This window comes from Dermochelys coriacea, chromosome 1, assembly GCF_009764565.3.
Source record: "Dermochelys coriacea isolate rDerCor1 chromosome 1, rDerCor1.pri.v4, whole genome shotgun sequence".
NCBI classification, from domain to species: domain Eukaryota; kingdom Metazoa; phylum Chordata; order Testudines; family Dermochelyidae; genus Dermochelys; species Dermochelys coriacea.
This window is the reverse complement of record NC_050068.2, coordinates 234,050,424-234,063,980: the sequence shown is the minus strand read 5'-3', so window position 1 is coordinate 234,063,980 and position 13,557 is coordinate 234,050,424. Positions and strand designations below refer to the sequence as shown.

At 41.5% G+C, this 13,557-nt stretch overlaps 1 protein-coding gene across 16 annotated transcripts in view; it reads left to right on the top strand.

Moving 5' to 3' along the window:
- The window catches only part of SOX5 (SRY-box transcription factor 5), a 394,764-nt gene extending 381,415 nt beyond the window's left edge, over positions 1-13,349 (top strand). For all 16 annotated transcript variants that reach the window (XM_038386648.2, XM_038386652.2, XM_038386640.2 and 13 more), the window contains exons 14-15: positions 8,422-8,638; positions 12,867-13,349. In XM_038386648.2, the coding sequence (XP_038242576.1) occupies positions 8,422-8,638; positions 12,867-13,170 (521 nt within the window). In that variant the 3' untranslated portion in view covers positions 13,171-13,349. The remainder of the gene's footprint in view (positions 1-8,421; positions 8,639-12,866) is intronic.
- Positions 13,350-13,557: the final 208 nt, after the last annotated feature.

Genomic DNA, 13,557 nt, shown 5'->3' with positions numbered 1-13,557 from the left:
AGCTTGCCAGTTGTGCTGGTGTTTTTGGTGTGAAGACACTGGCCTTCCAGGAACTAGACAGAACACCAGCTCATTCCCACGAGCCACTGAATAATCATGAGATGACTTTTTGTTAAATTTTTTGATGTCAGCTTTTGTTTACCGACTCTTATTTATTTATTTTTTTATGAGGCTGCCCACCATAGTATCTGATTCATAACCTAGTGTGCTGTGTTCAAATGAATGATCTAAAGATGAAAGATCCTGTATCCTAAAATATGTCTCTTTTTAAAAAAACGGGTAGGTAGTATGATATTTCGGTCATATTACCCATCTCTCTAATGCATGATCCATACACCAAGGATATTCTGAGAAGATTCACTTAATCAGAGAAGAAATATCAGAACATATGTGTATATCCCCATCCACTCTCTGTATCCCACACAATACATATTTGCCACGTATATCAGCTAGTAAATCCCATGCACCACTCTTCCGACCCTTTTACTTAAATACTTAGGCCAAATTCTCCCCTACATAAGACCCCTGGGACACTTGGAAGAGTAGAAAGGGAATTATTGAGGACTGAATTTGGCTCATAGAGCTAGATTCACAAAGAAACATAGGCACCAGGAGGCTGAGTGTTGCCATGCCTAACTTTTAGGTGCCTAGAAAATCACTGGGATCCTCAAAGCCTGAGTAGGCACCCAGGCTCTCTATTCAGTGAATGGGAACAGCTGGGTGCCTTAGAATGAGATTCACAAAAGTCAGCAGGCTAGACAGCTATCTGCATAAACTAGCCAATGGGAGATACGAAGCTGAGGGAGGCGAGGTTAAAACCTGCTCCTTTTTCAAAGAGGTGCCTAAGTCCAGGCTCCAGGGAGTTGCCTCCCTCTGCTTGGGATTCTCCACCGCAGCCCCTCTCTTAGCCGCTGTGATGGTGGCAAAGGTGGATGAGCTTCCTCATAACTTTTAGCCCAATGGCTAGGGTACTCACCTGCAATGTGGGAGATGCCCAGTTCAAGTCCCAGCTCTGCCTGAAGTGGAGAAGGGATTTGAACTAAGTATCTGACACCTTTTAGGTGCATGTTCTAACCACTAGGCTCTGGGATAGCCTGAGGTTGGTTTTCCTCAATCTCTCCTCTTACTCTGTTCCATTGTGGCTACATAATGAAAGAATCATTGTGCTAGAGAGAGAGAACAAACATGAGCAAGCAGGAGAATAACTCTGTCGCCTTGCACTTAAAGTACTTACCTGGGAGGTGGGAGACCCAGGATCCAGTGAATCTTTAAAATTACTTATCCACAATGCAACAGCTGAACCTGAGGGAGCCTCGCATCGGAATAGCCCACAGCCCAGTGGTTAAAGCATTCACCTCAGAGGTAGCAAACGCCAGCTCAAATCCTTTCTACCTCTCAGGTGGAGGGCAGACTTGAACTGGACATCTCCCATGTGAGTACCTAAAAACTAGGCTATAAGCTAGGTCCTTGCTTTCTTGCCATTTTATGTAAGCTTGCCAATAGGTGCTCAATCTGGTAAGCAAGGTCTGAGGCCACTTATCAAATCAGGCCTGCAGGTGAGTTAGGCAGAGGAATGCCTATCTTCCCGCGGTTCGTGAATCGCTAAGGGGCGTAGGCATCCAGTTGCCTGTCGCAGGGCTTCAGTACGCATGCTCAGAGGAAGAAACACAGGCACCTAGGCAACTTATACAGGAAAAATCACTGACAATTTTAGGTTCCTACAGGTTTGGGGACAGCTGAGCAGGAGTTTTATGAATTCAAGTGGGGCTTGATTTTGGGATTTAGGTGCCTAAGTCCTGTTGTGGATCAAGGTCACAGAGGCCAATGAATTACTCTCATATGTTTCTAAAAGAAATTATCAGTGAGTAAATCTAAGACATTACACTTTTCTACTGATACAGCGTTGCACTATTAAACATTTTATATGGGGGGGGGGGCTAAAAGTGTGAGCATGAAAATATTTGCCTGAGTAAGGTCTGGTTGGTTTTTGGAATGGCATGAGAAATTTAATTGGATATAATGGCAATGTTAAAAAGGCTTGACTAGTTAAGAGGGCTGGTGACTATGCTGAGGTTAGATTGGTCAGAGGTATTAGAAGATAAGGTTAGCTTGGTTAGAGTGATATTATAAGGTAGCAGCCAGGTGGAATTAAAGATGAGATTAAATTGATATGAGAGGCAGCACATATTGGTTCTGATACAACTTTATCCCTTGATTAAAAGGGTGGCATGAGCTGATTAGATTAGTTAGAGGAACAGGACAAGAAGGCTAAATTGGTGGTAAGATAAATGTATACTGGTTAAAAGGAATTAGACTAGTTACAGGTATGTGATGTGATTAGACTAGGGTCCAGAGGCAGTAACAGTTTTGGTCTGTCTATAAATTTAGAGTAGGCCTGATTAAACCTGCCTTTTAATCAGCTTCAGAAATCTACAAAGATCATTCTGAATGGCTTTTTTCATATCGAAAGTACAAAGAGAGCTTGATGTTTTCCCTCTTAACTGATTGTTTTGGATAACAACTTCCGACAGCACGCTGCTAATTCATTCCGCTTAAAACAGGCGCTTGAGCTAGGTTGACATTTTACACAGTCTCAGGGGATTCTGGTTGACATTTTAAAGGGCTTCTAAGCATTTTATAATACCCTAAAATCTGGTTTTAATAAGCCATTCTGCTGAAATTGTTAACATAAGGAATCACCTTTTACTGTTTGGCGCTAGATCAGGGGGATATGGGGACATCTTTTTCTGATTAGATATACAGTAGTTGGAGTAAAATGTGCAAATTCATTACAGATCCTGTAGAGGTGACAGACAACATAGCTGACTCCAAACTCTATACTGTTTTGCTGCCAGATAGAGGAAGAAACTATGTTTGAAGGCAGTAAGAGATGTGGTTTCTTTTCCTTTCCATCATCACATTTAATTTTTTTTTAACCTTCCTCCTCTGCAATAGAGAGGGAAGCCCTGATATCCTTTTTCTTGACAGAAACGTTACAAAGTCTTTCCTCAATTGCAAAAGGCCAGTCTTTTGAAGTCAGCAGGGAGCTCTCTGGTTAAGGGTGAGCAACTAGAAACCTACAGATCAACCAGGTGTTTGGGTCTCTTTGTGAAAAGCCACAACTATTGTATACGTTTTAAACAGTGCGGCTACACACTGGGGTCACAGAGCAGCATTGTCACTGAACCAGGGTGATTTTTATAGTGAAATGAGAGGAGTGCCCTTCACTGCACTAGAATTCTCTAGGGATTATGTTTGACACTATGGTATTATGTTTTAAGCATAAAAATTAGATACACGGATTTGTCACTAAATTCATCTGTGCATACGTTTGGCATCCATCTGTTCATTGCAACTTGAAGTTGTGGAGATTAGGTTTTTTATTAAATTGTTAAGAAATCTGTTTAAAAAATAATTGGTCTGCTGGATCCCCTTAAATTTTAATAATTTATTCCTTAGATATGTTTTTAAATATATATAAATTAATTTTAGAAATCGATCTATAATATACATACGGAGATTTATAAAAGGTAAAACAGGCAGTTACCTCCCAAATCTCCAGTCCACTAATGCAGGTGTGTATATCAGTGGTTTTCAACCTGGTGTCTGCAGACTATTTCTAAGTTTCCAAAGTGGTCGGCACCTTCATTTGAAATTTTTTAAGGGTCTGCAAGTGAAAAAAGGTTGAAAAACCACAGGTCTATATCAATCAAAAAAAAATCAGCCCTGAGGCAGATACCCAGCATCTAAAATTTCAGCCTGGATGTTTAAAGTTTTGCAGAGTTATAAGCAACTGAAAACAGCATCTATGTGGTACTTCCAGTTCTGCCTGTACTATATATATGTGTTTGTATGGATGTAGACTCTGAGCCTGTATTGTGATCTGTGCATGCAGACTGCTACACCTCTGCAGATGACCACTGATGTCATCAGGGCTTCATGTGGGTGCAGCAATGTGCCTGCACAGATCGCAAAGCAGGATTGGAGTGTTGACAATTCTTGCAATTTTATCATGAGTCTCATGATATCTAGTCTTGTGTGGATATTTATATACACACACACAAAATAAAATCAGCCTTGCAAAACTTATCATGAAAATATTCTGTCCGAGCAAAAAATGTACTTGCCTAACTTTATTATGTTGATTGATGACAGTAGTCTTGATCATGCTATGTGACTTGTGAATCTGCATATACTCCCGTTGACTTCATCAGATCTCACACAGGCATAAAGATCTGTTCTCATTCTTTATCTATGTATATTAGACAGACATACTTTAGAACATGAACAATTCATACTGAGACCCGCGGCAGCGTGGCAAATTTTGCATATTAGTAAGTAAGCAAATGAAAACGATAAACAAAAAATCAAGGATACTTCATCACAAAATCTGCTTTTTATTTATTTTGACAAGCATAGTTTAGTTTTAATTATTTATGATACTTCAAAACACACTAATAAATGATCTTTAGTATATTTTGTAAAAACAATAAAGTCACTGTAATAGGAGGTATCGCTGCAGGAGGCAGCTATTAAATATTTCCTAGGAAGAGAGGTGAGGCTGCCAGGATTTTTGCGCTATTGACATTGCAGCTTGCAAGGGCGGAAATAAGGAATGACATTTATGTATAAATATTACAAATCGAGATATAGATGAAAATATCAGTACCTATGGCCTTGGGCCTACAAAAATTTATGCAGGTGCTTAACTTTATGCATGGAGGTCTGCCCTCCCAGATCCAATTGGAGACTTGGAGCTACTGGCATCAGTCAACACAGTAAAAGATGGTTTAAGTAACTTTGGTGTGTGGACAGAACATTTTCACCAGAATTTTACAAGGCTGATTTTATTTGACATATTCATTTAAATACATACACACCACTATAGCACCAATCCTGCATTGTCAGAGAATTCAGTGTATTCAGCTCAGCATATGCATAAGTCTTTGCAGGATGAAGGCTTATGTCCATTATTCTGTTATGTTTTTCTATGATCCATTTATTTTGAAAACTAACAGTGGTAACTATGGGGTATTCAGACTATTAATTTAGTTTGTGATATATACCACTTATATTATGTATCTGCTTGGATATTTACATATTTATTGGTTTTATAAATACAAGATACTCAATGGGGAGGCGAGAACTTCTATATAACCATAAGTCATTTCATATGTAGAGCATTAGGAGTTGGATATAAGTGCAAATGATCACCAATAATTACATGTGGCAATGCCAAGCTATAGGTGAGATTTGTACGTATCCTTCCTAACAAACGTTTTTTGATCTTTGACCCCTTCAATTCTCTGTCCATATGCACATTTACCACTAAACTCGCATGCACATGCTTTCACATCAGAGTCTGAAATAGCCCGTGGTGCCTTCTCTTCTCTGATATTTAACATACTGGAAGCAAAAAGTCTTTTAGGTTTTCCGCTTTATTATTTATAAATGAAAACTCTTTGTCAGCATAAACTATTATTTTTAAACCAGTAGGTGCTAAAATGGTGTTTATGGCCTGCGGGTTCTAGATTCACTTAGCCTTAGTTTGTGACTTCTTCAGACTTTAGAGAAGCCAGTATACTGAAGAAGGGATAGATCCTGAAAATGGATCCACATCTTGGCACCCTAGAACTTTATTTGCAGGATCTGGCCCTAAATCTCAAATGTGTAACACCAACAATTTTAGGACCCATCTATATTCCCACACAGGCTTCCCCTGGGTCAGCTGCATGGGTGGATCAGGTTCTGGCAGTTCCCAGCTGTTTATCACTGTGTCAGCTAACCTGATCAAGATCCGGCAGGCAGTGGGAAAGAGGTAGCTATTGAATGACAGTGTCAGTTTTTATAGTCACTTTCCTGGCTATAACCACTAGGAAATGACTCTTCTCTTCAGGAGACCATCAAGCTGCTTTCCATGCTCCTTTTATATATTGGCAGTAAAAGGGTACATGATTGACATAATTGTACTAAGGGATGACTTTTCATTGCTCCCTTCAGAGTACACATTTCCCCTTAGGTCAGTTACCACTAGATGTGACGTAGGATCAGTATTCTGTACCTAGCCTATTAGTCTTTCATTACAGAAAACATACTGGAGTTCGAAATGAAGCTTCAACAAAGCAGAGCTCCGAGAAAACTGATATCAGCCAGTGGGCTCTGTCTTCCCAAGGAAACTTTCCTGAAGGAATCAGACTGTTTTCTTCTTAAGGAAGAGAGAAATGTGCTTTTTTTATATTGAAAAGATAGTTTTGGGAGCACAGTGAGCTAAGAACACTATGAGTAATAGCTTGAGCTAAGTACAGAATGAGTAACAAAGAAGGAAAGTACTGTAAGTTAAATATGACATTCTGAACCCATTATGTTGAAAAATTATGCAGACTTGTTTCCAGTAGGAAAATGGACTATTTTCCAACCAGTTTTTCCTTCTGGGTCATATATTTCACAGTTTGGTCCATCAACGTTGCATGGAATGGATCTTGTCCTGAAGCAATCTTAGAGTTCATTGAATAATTCCCAAAGATTATTTTATTCAGGATATCTTGCTGCATTTTTTCAGGCATTATCTAGTAGGGTTTTTTTGTTTGTTTTGTTTTTAATTTTTCATTTTATAAATATCATGGGACGTTTTTAAATAAAAATACTCATTTTTTCCACTATTCACCCAGCATATACACAGCAGCACATAGCAAAAGTTAAGGATCATCCTAGTAAAGCAGGAATATTTTAATTTATACAGTAGTTATCAAAATATTGTATATTAATGCTCTGTCTCCAACTGCTAATTTGTCACATGGAAACAACTCTTTTGTGTCTCTGGATTCTTTTTAATAATACCTTGTACCAGTGGTTCTCAATCAGTGGTATGTGTATCCCGGGGGGTACGTAGAGGTCTTCAAGGGGATACATCAACTCATCTAGATATTTGCCTAGTTTTACAACAGACTACATAAAAAGCACTAGCAAAGTCAGTGCAAACTAAAATTTCATACAATGACTTGTTTATACTGCTCTATGTACTATACACTGAACGGTAAGTAAAATATTCCAATTGATTTATTTTATAATTATATGGTGAAAAATGAGAAAGTAACCCATTTTTTAATAAGTGTGCTGTGACACTTCTGTATTTTTGTGTCTGATTTTGTAAGCAAGTAGTTTTTAAGCAATGTGTAACTTAGTGGTATGCAAGACAAATCAGACACCTGAAAGAGGTACAGTCATCTGGAAAGGTTGAGAGCCCCTGCCTTATACTTAAATAAGATCTTTCATCCCAAAGAACCAGCTCTAGCTTGGTACTTTATGGGAATATATGGGAACTACTCCTCTCTTCAATGGAATTCTACCTCAGAAGCAGTTGTACCAGGTTTGAATGGGAGCAATGTAGGGCCCTAGTCACATCACAACATGAGGGTCCCTGTGCCACAGCCCCACACCATAACCCTGACCCCAAATTGTGTGGTGATGGCAGGGGACTTCCTTCCCAGCTAGGGAAAGGCAAAGGCATGGCCCTTTCTTTTCCCACATCCCACCTCACCCCAGGAGTAGCAGCAGGTGTCAATTCCAGAGAGGCAGGGGTAGGGCAGGGGAGCCCGCTCAAAGCTACTTGTAACAGGTGAGCCAGGCCTACTTCATTCTTCACCTCCTGCTACATACAGAGTCCTCTGTTGGGCTGGAGTTGGCACAACTTCCCACTGTAGAGGGTTTTGGAGTTAACACCTCACTAGGATGCACTGCACAATTCATCTCTCTCAAAGCTATTGTTTCAGGCTCTCTGAAGACTCAGGCAGAATTCAGCACATTGGCTATGCTCAGTTCATGTTTTCAAGCTTTTTGTTGTAACCATGAAAGCTAGAAAGATATTTGTTTAAAAAAATGAAAGCTTAGACTTTGATGTAAGGCTGACGTTAGGAATCAAGGCCCTAGCGTGCCTATATTTTAATCCAGCCCAGGGTGGAATGCAGCAGCTAGTTCATAGCACACAGGAACATTAGAACAGGAAGTGGAGACGAGTACGATGCTTAAATGAAACTACAGAGGAATGCAGGCAGACTAGAATCCAAACAGCTGAGTGGGACTTTGCCCAAGCCATTGGGATTCACAACCTACTTTTACAAAGTGTCAGGGATCTTTAATAATGACTGTGGTCAGGCCATTGGGGTTATGTCTCATCTAAAAGACAATATGTGTAACAGTAGTGTCCATAAAAGAATGCCACATACAAAGCTACCTGCACCACATAGCTGGGAGGTTTACAGGCCAAATAAAAACTAGCTGTGACCCTCCTTATCTAAAAGCGCTGACGGTTTCACAGCCCAAAGCCATAGGACCGGGGGGATCTTGTTCTTAATGACCTGCTTATTTGTCCTTCTCTGACTGGGAAAGGGGTAGGGTTCTCATTTCTCATTCTTCTTGTGACAGGATCTCGCTGGAAAGCTATGACAAACCTAGAGAAGCAGCCATACTATGAGGAGCAGGCCCGACTCAGCAAGCAACACCTGGAGAAATACCCAGACTATAAATACAAGCCCAGGCCGAAGCGCACCTGTCTTGTGGATGGCAAAAAATTGCGAATTGGCGAGTACAAGGCAATCATGCGCAACAGGCGACAAGAGATGAGGCAGTATTTTAATGTTGGGTATGGGCCTGTCGTATCTTTTATTTCAGCAGAAATTGTCCTTGTTTCAGAGCTGTGAACTTCATATTTTATTATGAGGTAAACAATATGTTGCTAACTATGACGAAGGAGTGCCTCTTGGCAGCGGGGTGTGAACCTGCACTCCCCTCTCTCTTGGCTCCCGGTGCCCCGACAGCTGTTAACCTCGTCAGGTGGGTTTTCTGTGGCCCAGCCCTCCAGCCAGGTCACCCGCAGTCAATATGTGAACGAACAAACAAACCCCTTCCAGGGTAACAAAACTCCAGCAGGGCCTTTCACTGTGCTCTGGTTGGTATCTGCAGCCCTGCCTTTGCGGCTCAATTTTCGGCCCTTCTGGGCTAGCTTTAAATCTGTCCCTAGCCTGGTATAGATCAGTGCCCCCCAGCACTTTCTCCCTGGATACTCTTTGTTCTCAGTGGTTCTGTGGTATCCCAGCTGTCCAGCCAGCTTACTCCTTAATTCCAGTCCCCTTCCGGGGTAATAAAGTTCAACATATGGTTGGCCCGCTTCAGGGTCTTCAGCCCTCACTGGGCCTATTTAAATTCCCAGCCTCTTTCTTAGGCTTTTAATGCAGAGTCTTATCCTCTCCTTGGGGCTTAGGCCACTTTTCCAGTGGCCGTGGGGGGGGAACCTAGGCCCGCTGACTGCTCTGGGTCCCAATCCAGGGAACCTATAAATAGCAGCCATCTGCTGCTTCCTTTAACTCTGGTGCTGCTGCTATTTCCTGGGCCAGTTCCCATGTAACCCTTCCTCTTCACCCTGATCTCAGGGTTCTCGGTCTTTTCCCTGCTTGAGTACAGTCCCTCCCAGGCCTCTTTACCTATGGAGTTTTGCAGCCTTTCCGTCCTCCTTCTAGTCCCAGCCAGCCACTGACCTGCTCAGCCCCTGCGGCTCTTTTTATCTGAGCCTGCTGTGCTCTGATTGGCTACTGCTCTGCAACATTTCTAGGCAGGCCTGGAAGACCCACATTCACTGTTCTTTTTCCTAAGGCATGGTGTGGCAGGACTGCAAGACCTCCAGCAGAGGGCCGATACACCCCATCACACTAACTAATATGAAGATCATATTTAAAGGCCATGTGGTCCATATAGGTGTGACCTGGAAGTCAGGAGACCTGTTCATGGCTTTGCTTTTTAATTTTGGCCAACTGTGGGCTTCAGTTTCCCCATCTGTAATATAGAGATAATGATACTTGCTCATTTTGACCACATCTTTGGATGAAATGCACCACAGATGTGCTAAGTATTAATCATTATGGTGTTTTACAGAATCTATATGAATTAATCTGTTGATAGTGCCTATAGCTCCCAAGGCCAGAAACACTAGCTCACATTCAAGGGGTTCGGCAAGAGGTCGGCTAAAAGATTGCTCAGCAATGCTATTGAAGACCACAGCCCATGGCAGTTGAGCCTTGCTAGTAAGGTCAGTGAGGATAGAGGCATAAAACATCCTCAGCCAGCTCACACGGGTCAGGTGATGAGATTACTTCAGTCCAAGGGCATTAGTGGTGCCAGAGACACTTTTGCTCGGTGGTAAGCTGAATGCTAGTGAGGGGTTCAAATCTCAAGAGGATTGGTTCAGCAAAATATCCAAAGGTTTGCATGTTTGTCCAGACTTACTTCTCGGCTTTTTGATCTAGAAACCCACCTGGAAGGTTCTTTCTGCAACTACTGTTTGGTTTTGGCTACAGATAGGTGAGAAGTATTGCAATGACAGACATTCTTGTGATATTTCCACATATGGTCCAGGAAACACAGAGCTACACAAAAAAATATTGTTTTTGTTTAAGAAAATAGTCAACTAGCCTTAGAAAAATTGGAATCTGGGCTCTGTTTCCCTTTTGGGGTGAAAAAGGAATGTTTTTTTTATTGTACCAGAACTGGGTCTAGTTAATGGGTATGAATAGCAATAAAGGGGAAAATAGCTGCCCAGTTACTGGTAAGTGTCCTTAGACAGTATTTAACAGTTACAGTGTACATTGTTATAATAAGCAGCTCAAGAGAGAAATTTGAGCTGCTTAACCCTGTGGTGCTGGCAGGTTCAGTGATCCCACTAGTAAGCACTGAAACAAACATAGGGAAGTCAGCCAACATTCGGCATCAAGAGATTAGAAAAAAGAGGGGGGAGGGTCTTTCTGAGAAAGAATAGGTGGCATCAGTGTCCCCCAAATACTGCTTATCTCGCTGACATGCATAGCTTTACAATTTTTTAAAACTAATCTTGCAATGTTTTTAGTATTATTATTTAACTTTCCAGATGAATCTGACAAGTACTGTATCTGAAAACAAGACATTTTGGAGAAAGTTTGTCTAGAATTTAGAGCAGGGACTGGTAGGGGGGCTGTGTTTGAAATCTAGGTTCCACTGAAGTCAATGGTAAAACTCCCATTGACTTCAATCAGTATTTGATCCTGAGAGTCAGGTTCTGTTCCTGTCTTTGCCCCTGATTCACTGCAGGACCTGGTGCAAGTTATTTAGGGCCAGATTTTTAAATGATTTAGGCACCAAAATAAATGGCCAGGTTTTCAAGAGTTTTGAAAGTCTGTCCGTAAGTGTCACAATAGTTGGGACTTGGCTCTCTTGAAAAATCTAACTCTTAATCTCTGTCAGCCTCCTGAAAGGGGGCTAAAAACGCTTACTTTATAGGGCCATCACAAACCTTAACACATCAATGGCTATAAAGAGCTTTGAGATCCTCTGATGGAAGGCACTATAGGAGTGGCAGATATTATTCTTCAATTATGAAATGCAAGTGACATTACAGAAAAACTGTGAAACTCAACAAATATTTGGCCTATGAGAGGCACCATCTGAGTGCAAAGTGTTCCTAGTATTACATATTAAAAGCCATTTAAAAACACTGAATAATTCTAGTTGCAGAAATGCTAGAAATGCTTTCTGTTGAACTAAGAGTAAAAGCAAAATATACGTTCTCCCTATTTACAGGCTAAGCCCTTAGTTGAGGCAACTATATTGTTCTGAAAATAAGGAAGTGAGCAGGCTTCCCTAGGACAGCAACAAGCAAGTACATTAAAAATGTGGCAAATAATTCCAAATAAATGTTCTGATTCTTGGGACTGCTAAGTCTTTCGGGATCGCTGTGCAAGGCTTACTGGGCAGTCAGTGAACAGTCAGGCTCAGGAACAGGGGACGGTTTCATTCTTAATTAAAAATGTTCATCTCAAGAGATTCCACCCTGTCTCCTGTGGCAAGGCTTTTCAGTACAGATGGACACACCACTGATGACATTACAATATGCAGCATGTACTGAAGGGTATTACTGCAATGAAATTACTTCATGCAGCAAGGAAACAAAAGGAGCATGAATTTTAAACCTCTAGGCTTGTTGGGACCCTGGAGCTTCCCAGGGAAATAAACTCTGGTACAACACAGCTAGTGTTCTACATGAAAAAGGAATTTTGATGGCCTGGAATAATTCTGCTTTCACTACCTTGTACATATTTCCAAGGCTTAAATGTCCTATAGGGGATTTTTATCTAACACTGATGTTGCTCTATTTGTTTTAAAACAATGTATGTCTAAGTCTGGCTTTTTCTAGTTTTACCTGCCATCCCTGAGAGGATCTACTTTTCACCAATATCCCGCACTGTTCCAGGGAGTTGTCCATCCCGATCACTAAATGATCCCTCTTCTCACCCACTTCCCTGTGGCCTTGTGCCCCTCCCTTCAAGCCATCAGGTTTCTAAATACATTCCATGTTCCTAGCCTATGTCAGGCTTTCAAATGGAAGCCTGTTCCTTTTCCCCATGCCACCAATAGATTCCCTCAGGAACTCCCACCACCACCTCTCTTCTGCCAGCAAAACCTTGCTGTTTGTTTCTGGCTCTCATTGCACTCCGTAATTTTTTTAGTTTGGGGGGGAGGGGAAGTCTTTTTTAATCGTTGGACCATGGGTGGCAGGATGTTTGTCATTGGCTGTGTGCTCACAGACATCCCATTCACCCAGTAAGGAACCTTGCACCTTAGGCAAGCTCCAAAGTTCAGATACAGATCAAACATCTCCGAAGTTTGAAGGTGCTTGAATCAGTGATTTGAAACATTAGTCATAGGATCAAGTGTCAAAGCTTGGAAGATTAGGGGTGGCCCACCAAGCCCAATAATGATAGTGCTTGTGACTTTATAGCCTATCCTGCTAAGCTCTCTCTTTGTTCCTGCTTGCATTTAAATGTCCTTTTATTTTTCAACAACAGGCAACAAGCACAGATTCCTATCGCCACCACTGGTGTAGTCTACCCAGGAGCCATCGCCATGGCAGGAATGCCCTCCCCCCATCTGCCATCAGAGCACTCGAGCGTGTCCAGCAGCCCAGAGCCCGGGATGCCTGTCATCCAGAGCACTTATGGCATCAAAGGCGAGGAGCCCCACATCAAAGAGGAGATGCAGACCAGTGACATCAATGGAGAAATCTACGATGAGTATGACGAAGAAGAGGACGACCCTGATGTGGACTACGGCAGTGACAGTGAAAATCACATTGCAGGACAAGCCAACTGATAAGGGTCCAAATATTGCGTGACCTTACAGGACTTCAAGGAGGAAAAAAAAAAAGCCCCACCTGGTTTATCCTTACCAGTGGCCAAGCACATTAACTTTCTCATACACTGACTGTTACTTTAACTGTTAGTCTTAACTAGTTGGGACATCAGCTGACTAATAGACATCAGCCTGCATTTTTTAAAAAAAGGCCCAGAAGAAAGAAAACAATGATGGTAACAACAACAAAAGAATGAAATAAGCTATGGGTAAAATAATGCCAGTAATTCAGCTGCTATACCCAAGCACTGAAGTCTTACCCGTCGACCTTTTATTTTTTTTTTTTCAAATAAACTCTATGGCTGTTTGTTCTATAATGTTCTAGAAATTCTCACTCAGGTACACAGT